The sequence below is a fragment of the Sus scrofa genome, chromosome 7, assembly GCF_054392235.1.
Source record: "Sus scrofa isolate SSC_HxYL_T2T_F1_AM1 chromosome 7, Sscrofa_HxYL_maternal_Yorkshire_Landrace_v2.0, whole genome shotgun sequence".
NCBI lineage: Eukaryota > Metazoa > Chordata > Mammalia > Artiodactyla > Suidae > Sus > Sus scrofa.
In genome coordinates this window covers 70,885,032-70,899,167 of record NC_139389.1, presented here as the reverse complement: position 1 = coordinate 70,899,167, position 14,136 = coordinate 70,885,032, and the positions used below count along the sequence as shown (strand labels likewise).

The window sequence follows — 14,136 nt, the reverse complement described above, 5'->3', positions numbered from 1 at the left end:
CATGATGGAACTAGAGACTTTCATACTAAGTGAAGTAGTTCAGAAAGAGAGAGACAAGTACCATATGATATCACTTATATCTGAAATCTAATATAAAGCACAAATGAACCTATCTACAGAAAAGAAACAAACTCATGGACATGGAGAACAGACTTATGTTTCCAAGTGGGGAGAGGGAGAGAGTGGGATGGTCTGGGAGTTTGGGCTTAGTAGATACAAACTATTGCATTTGGAATGGATAAGTAATGAGATTCTGTTGTATAGCACAGGGAACTATATCTAATCACTTGTGGTGGAAGATGATGGAGGATAAGGTGAAAAAAAGAATTTATATATACATGTATAACTGGGCCACTTTGCTGTATAGCAGAAATTAACCGAACACAGTAAATCAACTATAATAAAATTAAAAACAAAACAAAAAACAAAACAAAACAAAAAGAGGTGAAGTAATAACTGATACCACAGAAATGCAAAAGATCATAAGAACATGCTATGAAAAATTATATGCCAATAAAGTATACAAATCAGAATAGATAGACATATTTCTAGAAACATAAATCTATCAAGACTGAATCATGAAGAAATATTAAACCTGAATAGACTGATTACTAATAAGGAGATTGAATCAATAATCAAAAACCTCCCAACAAACATAAATCCAAGACTAGATGGTTTTTCTGATAAGTTATTCCAAACATTTAAAGAAGCTTTAATAACTGTCCATCTCAAACACTACCGAAAACTGAAGAGGAGGGAAACCTTCCAAACACATTTTATAAGGCCACCATTACCCTGATATCAAAACCAGGCAAGGGCACCACCAAAAATAAAAAGAGAAAGGGAATTATAAGCCAATGTATTGTTTAACAAAGATGCAAAAATCTTCACCATAATATTAGCAAATCAGATTCAACAGTATATTACAAGGATCATACGCCATGATCAAATAGGTTTTATTCCAGGGGTGCAAGGGTGCTTCAACACCTGGAAATCAATCAACATGCTATCATTAACAAAATAAAGGATAAAAATCATATATGATCATCTCAATAGATGCAGAAAAAGCATTTGACAATTCAGTATCTATTTATTATAACATTCTCAACAAAGCAGGTATAAGAGGGAATGTACTTCAACATAAAAAAGTAATATGACAAACCAAAGCTAGCATCACATTCAGTGGTGAAAAACTGAAAGCTTTTTGTCTAAAATTGAAAGAAGACAAGGATGCTCTCTTTTGTTACTTTTGTTCAATGTAATATGGAAGTCTTAGCCACAACAATTAGGCAAGAAAAAGAAATAAAAGACATCCAAATTGTAAAGGAAGAAGTAAATCAGTTGCTACTTGCAGATGACAGGATACTATATATAGAAAACTCTAAAAAACTGTTAAAAGTATAAAATCAATAAAGTGACAGGATGTAAAACAAATGTACAGAAATCTGTAGTGTTTCTATATACCAATAATGAACTATCAGAGAGAGAAATTTTGAAACCCATTTAAGTTGCATCAAAAAGAATAAAATACCTAAGAATAGTTGACCAGGAAAGTAAAAGACTTATGCCCTGAAAACTATAAGACATTTATGAAAGAAATTGATAAAACACACAAATAAGTGGAAAACTATTTTATGCTCATGGATTAGAAGAATTAATATTGTTCAGATGTCCATACTACCCAAAGCAATGCACAGATTCAGTGTAATCCTTATCAAAATTTCATTGACATTTTTCACAGAGCTAAAGCAAATAATTCTAAAAATTGTATGGAACCAGAAAAGATCCTGAATAGCCAAAATAAACTTGAGAAAGAAGAACAGAACTGGGGGTATCACACTCCCTAATTTCAACCTATCTACAAAATTGTAACAGTACTGTTACAACTGTAACAGTATGGTATAGGCACAAACACACAGATCAATGTAACAGAACTGAGAGCTCAGAAATAAGCCCACACATATATGTGCAATTAATTTACAAGAAAAGAATAAAGGACACACAATGGTTTAAGGACAGTCCCTAAAATAAGTATTGTTGAGAAAAGTGGATAGCCATATGCAAAAGAAGGAAACTAGACCACTATCTTATACCATACCCAGAAGTTAACTGAAAGTGGATTAAAAATGAATGTAAGGCATGAAACCATAAGAATTTCTTGAAGAAAGCATGGATGGTAATCTCATTGAAATTTTCTTAGCAATGTTTTTGTGGCTCTGCTTCTGAAGGCAAGGGAAACAAAAGCAAAAATAAGTGCGACTGCATCAAACTATAAACAATTATTACATCAAACTAAAAAGCTTCTGCACAGTGAAAGACTCTATCGTCAAAATGAAAAGGTAACATATTGAATGGGAGAAAATGTTTGAAAATTATGTATCTGATAAGGAGTTAATATCCAAACTATATAAAGAACTCATATAGCTCAACAACACAAAAACAAAATACACAGAGGATCTGATTAGACATTTTTCCAAAGAAGATATACAGGTGGCCAAACAGGCACATGAAAAGATGTTCGACATCACTAATTATTAGAGAAATGTGAATCAAAACCAATGAACTATTACCTTACATCTGTTAGAATGGCTATTATTCAGAAGGCAAGAAATAACAAGTATTGGCTAGGACATGGAGAAAGGGAACTCTCTTACACAGTTGGTGAGATTGTAAATTGGTGCAGCCATTATGGAAAACAGTATGAGGATTCCTCAAAAAATTAAGAATAGAACTGCCATATGATCCACCTATTCCACTTGTGGGTGAATATGAAAACTCTAATTGGAAAAGACATATGCACGCTTATGTTTATTGCAGCATTATTTATAATTGCTGAAATAACCTAAGTGTGCATCCATGGATGAATGGATAAAGAAGATGTGGTATGTACACACACACACACACACACACACACATAGCTATAAAAAGAATAGAATTCTACTCAGCCATAAAAAGAATGAAATCTTGTCATTTGTGACAACATGGATGGACTTTGAAAGTTTTATTCTAAGTGAAATAAGTCAGAAATAAAAAGACAAATACTATATGATTTCATTCATATGTGAAATCTAAAACAAAGCAAAACCCAAATGAATTCACAGAGAACAGATTCTTGGTTACCAAAAGAGAAGGGGGCTGAGGAAGTGGGGAAAAGGAGTGAAAGGGGTCAACTATATGTTGATGGATGGTAACTGGACTTTTGGGAGTGTTCCCTTTGCAGTGTATACGGATGTTGAATGATAGTGTTGTACACCTGATAATTATATAATTTCAAAAGATAATGATAAATACTGTCCTTACTTATATGTAGAATCTAAAAAAGCTGAATTTATAGAAACATAGATTAGAATAGTAGTAGCTAGGTCTGGGGCAGGAGTAGAGGAATGGGGAGATGTTGGTCGACAGGTACAAACTTGTGTTTGTTTATTTATTTGGCTGTGCCCATGGCATGAGGAAATTCCTGGGCTACGGATTGAACCCACACCACAGCTGTAACCAGAGCCACAACAGTGTCAGTACCAGGTCCTTAACCCAATGAGCTACAAGGGAACTCCCAAACTTTCATTTATAAGATAAATTCTGGAGCACTAATGTATAGCATGGTGACTATAATTAATAATACTGTATTATGGGAGTTCCTGTCGTGGTGCAGTGGTTAACGAATCCGAGTAGGAACCATGAAGTTGCGGGTTCGGTCCCTGCCCTTGCTCAGTGGGTTAACGATCCGGCGTTGCCGTGAGCTGTGGTGTAGGTTGCAGACGCGGTTCAGATCCTGCGTTGCTGTGGCTCTGGCGTAGGCCAATGGCTGCAGCTCCAATTCAACCCCTAGCCTGGGAACCTCCATATGCCGTGGGAGCGGCCCAAAGAAATAACGAAAAGACAAAAAATAAAATAAAAATAAATAAATTGTTCTTTAAAAAAAATAATAATAATACTGTATTATATATTTGAAAGCTTCTAAAAGTAGATTTTGAATGTTTTCAGCACACAAAACAATGGTAATTATATGAAGGGACTGAGGTGTTAACTAATCTTATTGAGGTAATTACTTCATAGTATCCATCGTTGCCCTGCATACCTTAAGCTTACATATGTTATATGTCAATATTATTTCAATGAAGCTGGAAAAAACAAAAACCCCAAATCTGTTCTAGTAGTTCTATCCGTAATTCTTTCCCAAGAGCTGCATGATTTATAGCTAGTCAGCAAGCAGGGAATATGGTTATCTTATGTTCGCTTCTTTTCAGGCATGTGTTTCCTTGGTACATACGTATATGTACACATATCTATATTCTGTAGTCTGTATTTCTCTATTCTAAGTACATATTGAGTTAAATACAATTTCTTAAGATGAGGGAAGTATAGTAAGTCACAGAGGGTCAACACCTTTATCTCACTTTAGTACATCTTAACATATATAACTAGCTTGTGTGGAATTTTCTTTTTGGAATTTGGGCTATATTCATTACAAAGAAAAATATTTCTGTAACAAATAATTAGCTATTAGCAAAATTAAATTAATTTATTGACAATGGCTCAATAGGCAAGAAATACTATATCAAAGGATTGCAATTAATCTATTTTACAAGTAATGGGTGTTAGAGTTTGAAGTACTAATGCATAATTATTTCAAATTATTATTATTATTATTTGTCTTTTTAGGGCCGCACCTGCAGCATATGGAAGTTCCCAGGATAGGGGTCCAGTCGGAGCTGTAGCTGCCAGCCTACGCCACAGCCACAGCAACGCGGGAGGGATCCAAGCTGCGTCTGCGACCTACACCACAGCTTATGGCAAGGCCGGATCCTTAACCCACTGAGCGAGGCCAGGGATGGAAACCACCACCTCATGGTTCCTAGTTGGATTCCTTAATCTCTGAGCCATGATGGGAACCCTGGTTATTTCAAATTATTAATGAATTACAGTAATATTATTAAAATTAAGTTGATTGTATAATTAGATAAAATGAATATTAGGTTGAAATTCTGTTATTTAAGCCTATAAATACTAAATTGAAAATTATTGAAGAGAATATTTGAATATTATGTATAGCAATTCAATATTGTTAAGGTGCTTTTGACAATAAACTCACAAACTGATTTTATAGGATAGGACATGTTAGTGAGTTTCCCTATTCTATTTTTTTTTTTTTTTGCATTAAACTAAAAGTAGCATGTACTTTGTTTGGATATATAAAGAGCATTCTCTTTTAATTAAGAATATATAAAATCACAACTAATGCATATCTGCTTATGGTGTTATTTTTACGTAGCTAATGAAATGTCATATGACCAAATTATTGTACTTCGCTTCAATTAACCAATTATTAACTTATAAAGGTCACTTTCTAAAAACATCAAGAATAGATGATTTAAAATTTGTCAATATTGACCAAATGACATTAACAATAATTATAATTGAATTTATTTTAATGTGTACCAACTAAATTAATTTTCTGTTTTTTCTATTTTATCTGTTTCCTTATAAATAAGAGAGCAAACTCTGCAGTTGAGTTGAAGAAGGAGGAGACTGTAGCTCCACTGAAGATTCAGGATGACATGCAAAGCGATATCAAAGAGGTGATGTTTCAGAAAGCAAAGGAGCTGGAGCATTGGATGGCTAAGCAAAATGAAACTGAGGAACCTGCCCCTGTGAAAGAAGATATAGATACTATTTTGGACAATATTCAGGACATACACAGTTCAAGAGACCTGTCTCTCTCTCTCATTGAAGCATCTAGACAAGCTGGCATTACTTACATTGTTTATCCCAAGAAAAAGAAGATGAAACTGAAGAAAGGACTGAAATTCAGTAAACTTACAGTTGTGTATGATGAATTATCCAAGCCTCCAAAAACTCTTACAAGGTCTTGTTTAATCAACATTTGTTATAGCTTAAGAAATATATTATGGTTTTTGTCTTAGTTTTATAATTCACCCATTGAAGTATCCTTTTGTGTGTGTATTTCCTGGGCCCACCTCTGGTATCAGTTAATTATTTAGTAAGGGTCCCAGCAATAAACAGATAGCACTCTCAATTTAGAATAAGTCTAGGAAAGTATAACAAAGGGGCAATTTACAAAGATGTCAGAGCATAGTGAAAACAAAAATGATTGTATAGTATGCTGGAGTGAGGAATGATAGACCCAATCTCTACCCTTAAGTCTGAGAGGATAAAAAACAGAGTGATTAGTGGAACTTGGAAGAAAAGAATTATGTAGAAAGGATTTTCTTGAAAGAAATAGTGAACTTTGGTCAAGGATCATTGCAAGTTTAAGAGAGCTCTTCATAAAGAAGCCAGAGGAATAGATAACTTTGGCTTCAATCTCTTCCCTTTTCAAGACTCTTAATTGGACATGATTAGAAGACAGCAAGGGAAGATATGAGAAAAAGAATGTATGTATATGTATGACTGGGTTAATTTTCTGTTCAGCAGAGATTGGCACAGCATTGTAAATCAACCATACTTTAATTAAAAATAAAATAAAATTAAAAAAACAGTAAGGATCCTATGGATCCCATGTAGTCTGTACAAACTAGTGCTCCAGGGCAAAGAGCAAGGCAGAAAAGGATAGCGATAAATGTGGAGGTGGAAACGAAACCTATCTGGCACAAAGAGTCTTTCTAAGGTGAGATCAGACATAGGAATTGAGAAGGGCCAGGCACCCAGAAGGACTGGGAAATGCAGTAGCTTTAAGGCTTGCTCTATGGTGGGAAAATTGGGAGGGAAGGGAGCAAGGAAGTGTTACAGATGTACTTGCTGGGGCCTCATTAGTTCCAGTCTTGTAGACTATGATGAAAAGCTTGATTTGTATTATAGGTACTAGGGGATGCTCTTGAGGGAGGGACACGATCTAATTTATATTTGTTTAAAAACAACAACAACAACCCATGCTGGCTGCCATGTGGGAGAATGAATGAGTCAAAAACCAAGAGTAGAAGCAGGGAATTAAAGAGTTACTGTCCTCTAGGTGGAAGCGATGATGGCGGCTTGCACTAGAGTGTGGAGAGGAGTAGAGTGTCATAAAGTAAGGAAAGAGAAAGGTACTGACGTCTCCTTATTTTAGCACAGGTCTTTCTCATAGTACCCACTCAGTAAATATTTATGAAATGATGGGATTTAATTTTTTTCCCCAATATAATAAGTTTATTTTGTGTGGCTACTGTAGTACCTTATAAAGGAAATGCTACTTACTGAGTGAAAACTGTGTGGGAAATGGAAAATTTGAGGAAGATAATCCTAAAAATGTAGCATTTGAAAGTATATTAGCCATCACGTTGATAGCCTGCTAAGTCTGGGATGGAGACCGGGATGTTTATTTGATAGTCTCCTATGGAATCAAATCTTTCCTTCTTCCCTCTTCCTCAAGTTCATGTCCTTGACAACCATTTGGGTGGCATTTCCTTTTTCACATCAAGTTTTACCTCCTCAATTCTCCACTGTATTTCCCCTAGTTGGGGGCAGGGGTCTAAATTCAAGCTGAAAGGAGCACTGACCTCTTATTTCAGTTCTCTACGAAGGCTACATCTTTAATAACAGTCCTCTGCTTTCATAAACTCTAGAGATTCTTCATATGATCTTAATGAATGAACAGGAGGACTTGGTTTGCATAAATGTAGCATGTAATTTTATTTATCTGATAATAGGGAAATAGTAATTTTGTCTGCGGCTGAGTTGACTTATTGATTATAAAAATTATATTTTTGTAATTTAAAAACTACTCTTTTGAAAACTAGATCGGTATCTCATGGAATCCTTCCCGGACAGAAGAAATTTTTGCTCAGGATTCCGCTGTATGAATGTCAGCTTCGGTGTCCCAGCCTACCTTTGTTTTTAAATTTTGACAAATTTGTCCACAGTAAGGGAGGAATTCCAGAAAATAGTGATCCTCAAAAATGGGCTCTTGAAGTGCTCTCTAGGCCTGAACGTGAGAAGACAGCAACTCTAAGAGAGAAAGTTGTTAAAATATCTGTTGATAAAGATTTGCCTGAAAGAGTGAAAAAACCACCACCAAAACTAGAATTGAGTGATTCTTTGAAGACTGGTCTTCCTCCAGACGTCATTAAATATTATGAATCTGAAGTGGAGATCTTGACTGAAGAAATAAATAATAAGAAGAAATATCCTGCATTTTTATATTGTAGGCGTGGAGCTCTTTATAGGAAACTGGGAAAGTTACAGAGTGCCATGAATGATCTACAGGAAGTAAGTTTTATTTTAGTCAAAACAATAATACTAGCAATTTACCCTTGCTTGTAATCATGTATTTTATTAAAATTTTGAACAATGAATATTTGTAGTATACATATGGGATTATGAAAGTATGATTATTGGCATTTTCAAATAATTAACATTAAAAACACTAGAGTTTGTCAGATTGGGAGACTTTTTATTTCATTTTCTTTTCAGGTCTGTCTGTGCCTTGTGTTTCATTTATTTATTTAGTTAGTCTTTTTAGGGCCACACACAGGGCATGTGGAAGTTCCCAGGACAGGGGGCCAATCAGAGCTGCAGTTGCCAGCCTATACCATGGCCACAGCAACGCCAGATCTGAGCTGCATCTGTGACCCACACCACAGCTCCTGGCAATGCCAGATCCTTAACCCATTGAGCGAGGCCAGGGATCGAACCTGTGACCTCATGGTTCCTAGTCGGATTCGTTAACCACTGAGCCACAGCAGGAACTCCTGGGAGGCATCATTTTAGAGTATACACATGCAAAGCCATTGCAGTAATGTTCGAAACTTTACTTGATAAATTAATCTTCCCTTAATAAATCAATTTAAGTTGAATTTACACATTTATTTTCTAGGCTATACTTTTGGAGCCATTGTTTCTCAATGCTTATTGGCATCGACATTTCATTTATCTTTTCCAAGACAAAATTAATGAAGCTTTGGATGACTTGAATTATATAAATAGATGTAATAAAAATAATGCAGGTGGGTTGTGTGTGCTGACAGTTATATGACTTGTATCTTAACCTAAGCTTTGCTTATTTGGTGCTATTATAAAAATACATAATTCAAGACATAGAATCTTCAGAAATGGTTGTGACTTTCCTAAATTAAATTACTGTTGGTATTGTAAATTTAGGACTCGTGATACTATATTGGTTTTTAAAATGCTTACCATGGTTTGAAATATTAATATCCTTGGTATACATTACAATAAATTGACTCCTTACTCTTCATCCATAAGAAAATACGAACTTAAAATTTTTGGTTACAGAAGTGCCATCAAAATCTTTTACTATGAACATTAAAAGATTATGAAACTTGTCATATATACATAAAGTGAGTATTTATCCAGCCTTTGAGAACAGATTTTGCATTGTTGAAATAAAAACAAATCTTAAGTGGTAAAGAAAGTATAATAGAGAAACATTATTCTAAGACTACAGTTTTGGAGGGGGAAGGATTAATCTTTTAAAATTTGGGACTGTAACATTAAATTTTACCTTTTAAATTTTCTTTAGAGGCATATTTTTCAAGGGCAGAAATTTTCAGAGGAAAAAATGAGATTACTTTGGCAATTCTAAACTACACTCAGGCAATCAAGTGCAGGCCCACGGATGCTGATATGTATTTCAGGAGGGGAGAGATGTATGAAATAGAAAACAAAGTACTGGCTATTGATGACTTTTCTAAAGTAAGCTGTGTCACATATAATGCTGCCGTTTATGTATTTTAAAGCATGATATTCCCATACTAATGTTATACCAAATTGTTGAAATTCTTTCATATATGTCATATTATCAAAATTAATATATTTTAAGTTAGACCGTAGAGCATTTGTTACTGGGATTGATACCAACATGAATGATTTTTTAAAATTATTAGTGAATGAATGAATGGATCATCATTATATCATTAATGAATGAATGAATGGATTGTTATTACATCGTTATTAGTGAATGAATGAATACATCATTACATCACAGCTGGATGTGGGAACACTGAGACAGCTTTGAGGGAGACTTCACTTTCCCAGCTTTTTCTTGGACTATGAAGCAGTGAATAAGGAAACCTTTGAAAATGGCTTCTTTCCTTCAAACAATAGAGAGAATATAATTTTCCACCTTTTAACTCTTGAGACATAATCAGTTCTCTTCTGCAGCAAACCTATCTGCTTTCAAAGAAAGCTATGGTCACTGGTTATTCATTCATTCACTCACAAATATTTATTGGTTAAGGCACTACATAATGTAGTGGATAAATTTTGGTAAATAAAATAGACATGTTACAAGCTTATATGGAGCTTATTGTTTAAAGGACCGATATTAAAGAAATGAATACATACATAAATATATAATTAAAAATTATGCTGAATGTTATGATGGAAATAAAGATAATGGAGGGAAATTTATATTTGGTTGGGAGATATTGGAGAATTCCCTTGAGGAAGTAAATTTTAAGCTGAACTGTTTTGAGCCTCAAGTCAGGCGGATATTCCAATTGCAGAACAACATTGTAACTTTGAATTCCTGAGTTTTAACTCTGAATTCTTAGTTCGCAGTACTGTTGCAAATTTAGAAGTTATTTAAATAATTTTGCTTTTCATGTTCCCAACTGAAATTATTAAAATATTTTTTTCTGATCATTTCCTTTGTCTGGCACCAGTAGCTTAAAAATTGACTAATGCAGCAACTTGAGGTCAAATACTTTGTGATCTTCGCACTTCAGTTTCCCTCCCACTATCAATAGGCAAGAGGCTTTGCAACTGAATATGCAATCATTTAGTCTGTTCACTCTAATGCCTTGTATGTCAGTGTGAAATGAATGAATCATGCCAATACCAATTCATTTCTTTTCACCATTCAGGGACTAGATTAATCCATATTTGATTTGATTGAGTCAGCCTTGATTTAGTCTAGTTTGTATCTTCTGTAATTGGAATGGAATGATGTGATAGACCCCATATAACCCTACTCTAGTTGAACAATTCATTTCAGAGGTTTTGTTAGTAAAAATTTTAGTGGGCAGAAGCCTTGGCTTTTTGTATATGATGGGTTGTATTTTTGTTTTTAATGAAACCTCCCCTCCCTAGAACTTGAGGACAAATGGACTTCCTGAAAGCTTGGTTTTTAAATGCAAGTCTAAAAGTTTTGGCATCTTAAAGTTGTTTGTTTTTAAGTAACTTTAAGTTAAGAACATGGTTGTAATTCACTTTATTTGCTCTAGGATTATCTACTTTTTTTTTTTCATTATGTGATATGTTCTTGTGCTTCTCCTCCATCCTCTATGTAGTGTATTTTTTATGATCCCAAAAGAACAGATGCATTATTTAAACGTGGGATATTCTACTATGAAAATGAAAACTGGATTGCAGCTGAACAGGATTTTACAGCCTTGTTGAACATAGATCCCAAAAATTCTCAAGCGAGGTGAGAATTATTTTAGAAAAGGTTTAAAAAAATTTTTTTTGAAATACATTCTCAGGAAAGAAAATTACTTGAAATATACCAGACAGCACTTTAAAAATGGTGAATCAGGGAGTTCCTGTTGTGGCTCAGTGTGTTAAGAACCCAACTAGTATCCATGTGGATATAGGTTCCATCCCTGGCCTTGCTTAGTGGGTTAAGGATTGGCGTTGCCAAACATTGTGGCATAGTTCACAGATGGGGTTCAGATCTGGTGTTGCTGTGGCTGTGGCATATTCATCCCCTAGCTTGGGAACTTCCATATGCTGCAGGTGCGGCCCTTAAAAAAAAATAGACAGCAAAGAACTAGTGAATTAATTTTCTGTGGTACCAGTGAATGAAAATCTTACCTATACCTCAACAGTAGTGGGTGACTTAATTTATAAGGCATAAAATGATAATTTAGAGTTGTTTCATTTGCATTTTCCATATATTAGTTACATTCTCAATTTTTGAAGTATGGATCTATATTTTGTATCCTTGGATTTCTTTTCCATATCCTTTGTATTCACTGAGTACAGAGAACTGTTCTGGACTATCTTATTATAATTGGATATTAAACTTTATTCTGCCAACCTTATTGTGCATAGCAGTTTCCATTTTGTTGCTTTCTTTTAATTTGAGTTTTGTTTTGAAGAGGTTAAAATGTGGATATAGTCATACCTATTCATCTGTTCACTTACAATTTTTGTTTAATATTAACATTTTTATAGTAAAATAAAGCATACATCCAAAAAAGTGTACAAAGTACAAATGTACAGCATAATGACTTATTATAATGTAAATCCCATGTAACATCACCAGGTCAAGAAACATATCTAGTGCCCTAGACACCCCCTTGAGCCTTGGCCTCCCTGAGAAGGTAATAACCACTGTCCTGACTTAAAAAAATTAAGAAAAAAATTTTTTTGTCTTTTTTAGGGCTGCATATGTGGCATGTGGGGGTTCCCAGGCTAGGGGTCCAGTTGGAGCTATAGCCACCAGCCTATGCCAGAGCCATGGCGACGTGGGATCCAAGCTGCATCTGAAGCCTATACCACAGCTCATGGCCAACGCTGGATCCTTAAACCATTGACCACTGACCTCACGGCAATGCTGGATCCTTAAACCATTGACCACTGAGCTCACAGCAACACTGGATCCTTAAACCATTGACCACTGAGCAAGGCTAGGGATCGAACCCATGTCCTCGTGGATGCTAGTTGGGTTTGTTAATCTCTGAGCCATGATGGGGACTCCATGAGTTTTATTTAATCACCTCCATGAATTTCCTTATAGTTTCAGTACATGTGACCCTAAACATTCTTAGCTTAGTTCTGCCCACTTTTTGAACATTATACAAGTAGAATCGTAAGGTAAGTATTCATTCATGTCTGGCTTATTTTGCTGAATATTATGTACTATTACACATGGCTCTAGTTTTCTCATTTTAATTTTTGTATAGTATTCAGCTGCATGCATGTATTCCAATTTACTTATCCATTCTACCATTGATGGACAGTTGAGTGTTTCTAATGTTTGATGATGACAAATACTGTTTCCTTCAACATCCTTGTACATGACACACATATACCTGTTTCTGTTGGATATACAGTAGGAGTGGAATATCTGATTTATAGGGTGTACAGTTGTTCAGCTGTATCCAAATACATTTTGCCAAGTTGTTGTACTACTAACAGTGTATGCAGGTTCCACACCAACACTAGGTACCATTACAATTTTCAAACTTTAGCCACCCTAGTGGGCATGTAGTGTGATCTCATTTAGTTTGAACTTTCATTTTCTTCATTATTAACATGATGATTCATTTTCATATGTTTATTAACCATTTGGATTTTCTTTTTTGTCATTCATGACTTTTGGGTTGTTGTTGGTCTTTTTTCTTACTTATTTTATGAATTACATACTCTTGATATAGGCCTTTTGTTGGTTATATTTACAATGAATTTTTTTCCTTCTCAGGATTGATGATTATTACACTCCTTAAATACTGTATTTTGATAAACAGAATTTTAAAATGTAATAGTCTGATTTAGCAAACTTTTTCTTTAAGGTTAGTGCTTTTTTGTGTCCTGTTTTTCCTATTCTTTTGTTATGTGGATATTTCCCCGTCTGATCCTCTAGATTTGTTGTTTTGCCTTTAAAATTAAATTTATAGTACATCTAGAATCATTTTTTGTGTATGACGTGAAGACCAAATTTCATTTTTTTCTGTATGCATAGCCAATTGTCCCAGCAACATTATTAAAAAGCCTGTCTCTTTAGCATGGCTCTGCAGTGTTTGTAGAAAATGAAGATCCATGTATGGGTGGATCTGTTTCTCAATCCTTTTTTCTATTTGGAGTATTTAAAAAAATTATTTTTACACCGATACTATACTGTCTTAAATACTAGTGTTTCATAATAAGTCTTGAAATCCAGTAGAATTGTTCTTTTGACCTTTCAGAATTGTCAGAGCTTTCCTTGGTTTTTTGCATTTCTAAACACATTGGGTTGGGTTGAGCTATATGCAAATTGACTTCTTTATAGCTCAAAATTGTAAAATTTCACAATTTTGTATGGTTTAACCAAATGGAATTAGCATGTCAACTTCCCTGGTAACTCCTTTGTATTTTTATTGGGCTTACAATGAATTTATAGAGCAGTAGGGGGAAAATTGACAACCTGACAATGTAGTCTTCTCATGTGTGCATATGGTACGTTCTATTTCTTTA

General features: G+C 34.5%; 1 protein-coding gene across 2 annotated transcripts in view; it reads left to right on the top strand.

Moving 5' to 3' along the window:
• The window catches only part of TTC6 (tetratricopeptide repeat domain 6), a 226,101-nt gene that overhangs the window by 139,611 nt on the left and 72,354 nt on the right, over nt 1-14,136 (top strand). For both annotated transcript variants that reach the window (XM_084968926.1, XM_021099129.2), the window contains exons 11-15: nt 5,493-5,866; nt 7,737-8,205; nt 8,813-8,942; nt 9,479-9,651; nt 11,250-11,386. In XM_084968926.1, the coding sequence (XP_084825052.1) occupies nt 5,493-5,866; nt 7,737-8,205; nt 8,813-8,942; nt 9,479-9,651; nt 11,250-11,386 (1,283 nt within the window). The remainder of the gene's footprint in view (nt 1-5,492; nt 5,867-7,736; nt 8,206-8,812; nt 8,943-9,478; nt 9,652-11,249; nt 11,387-14,136) is intronic.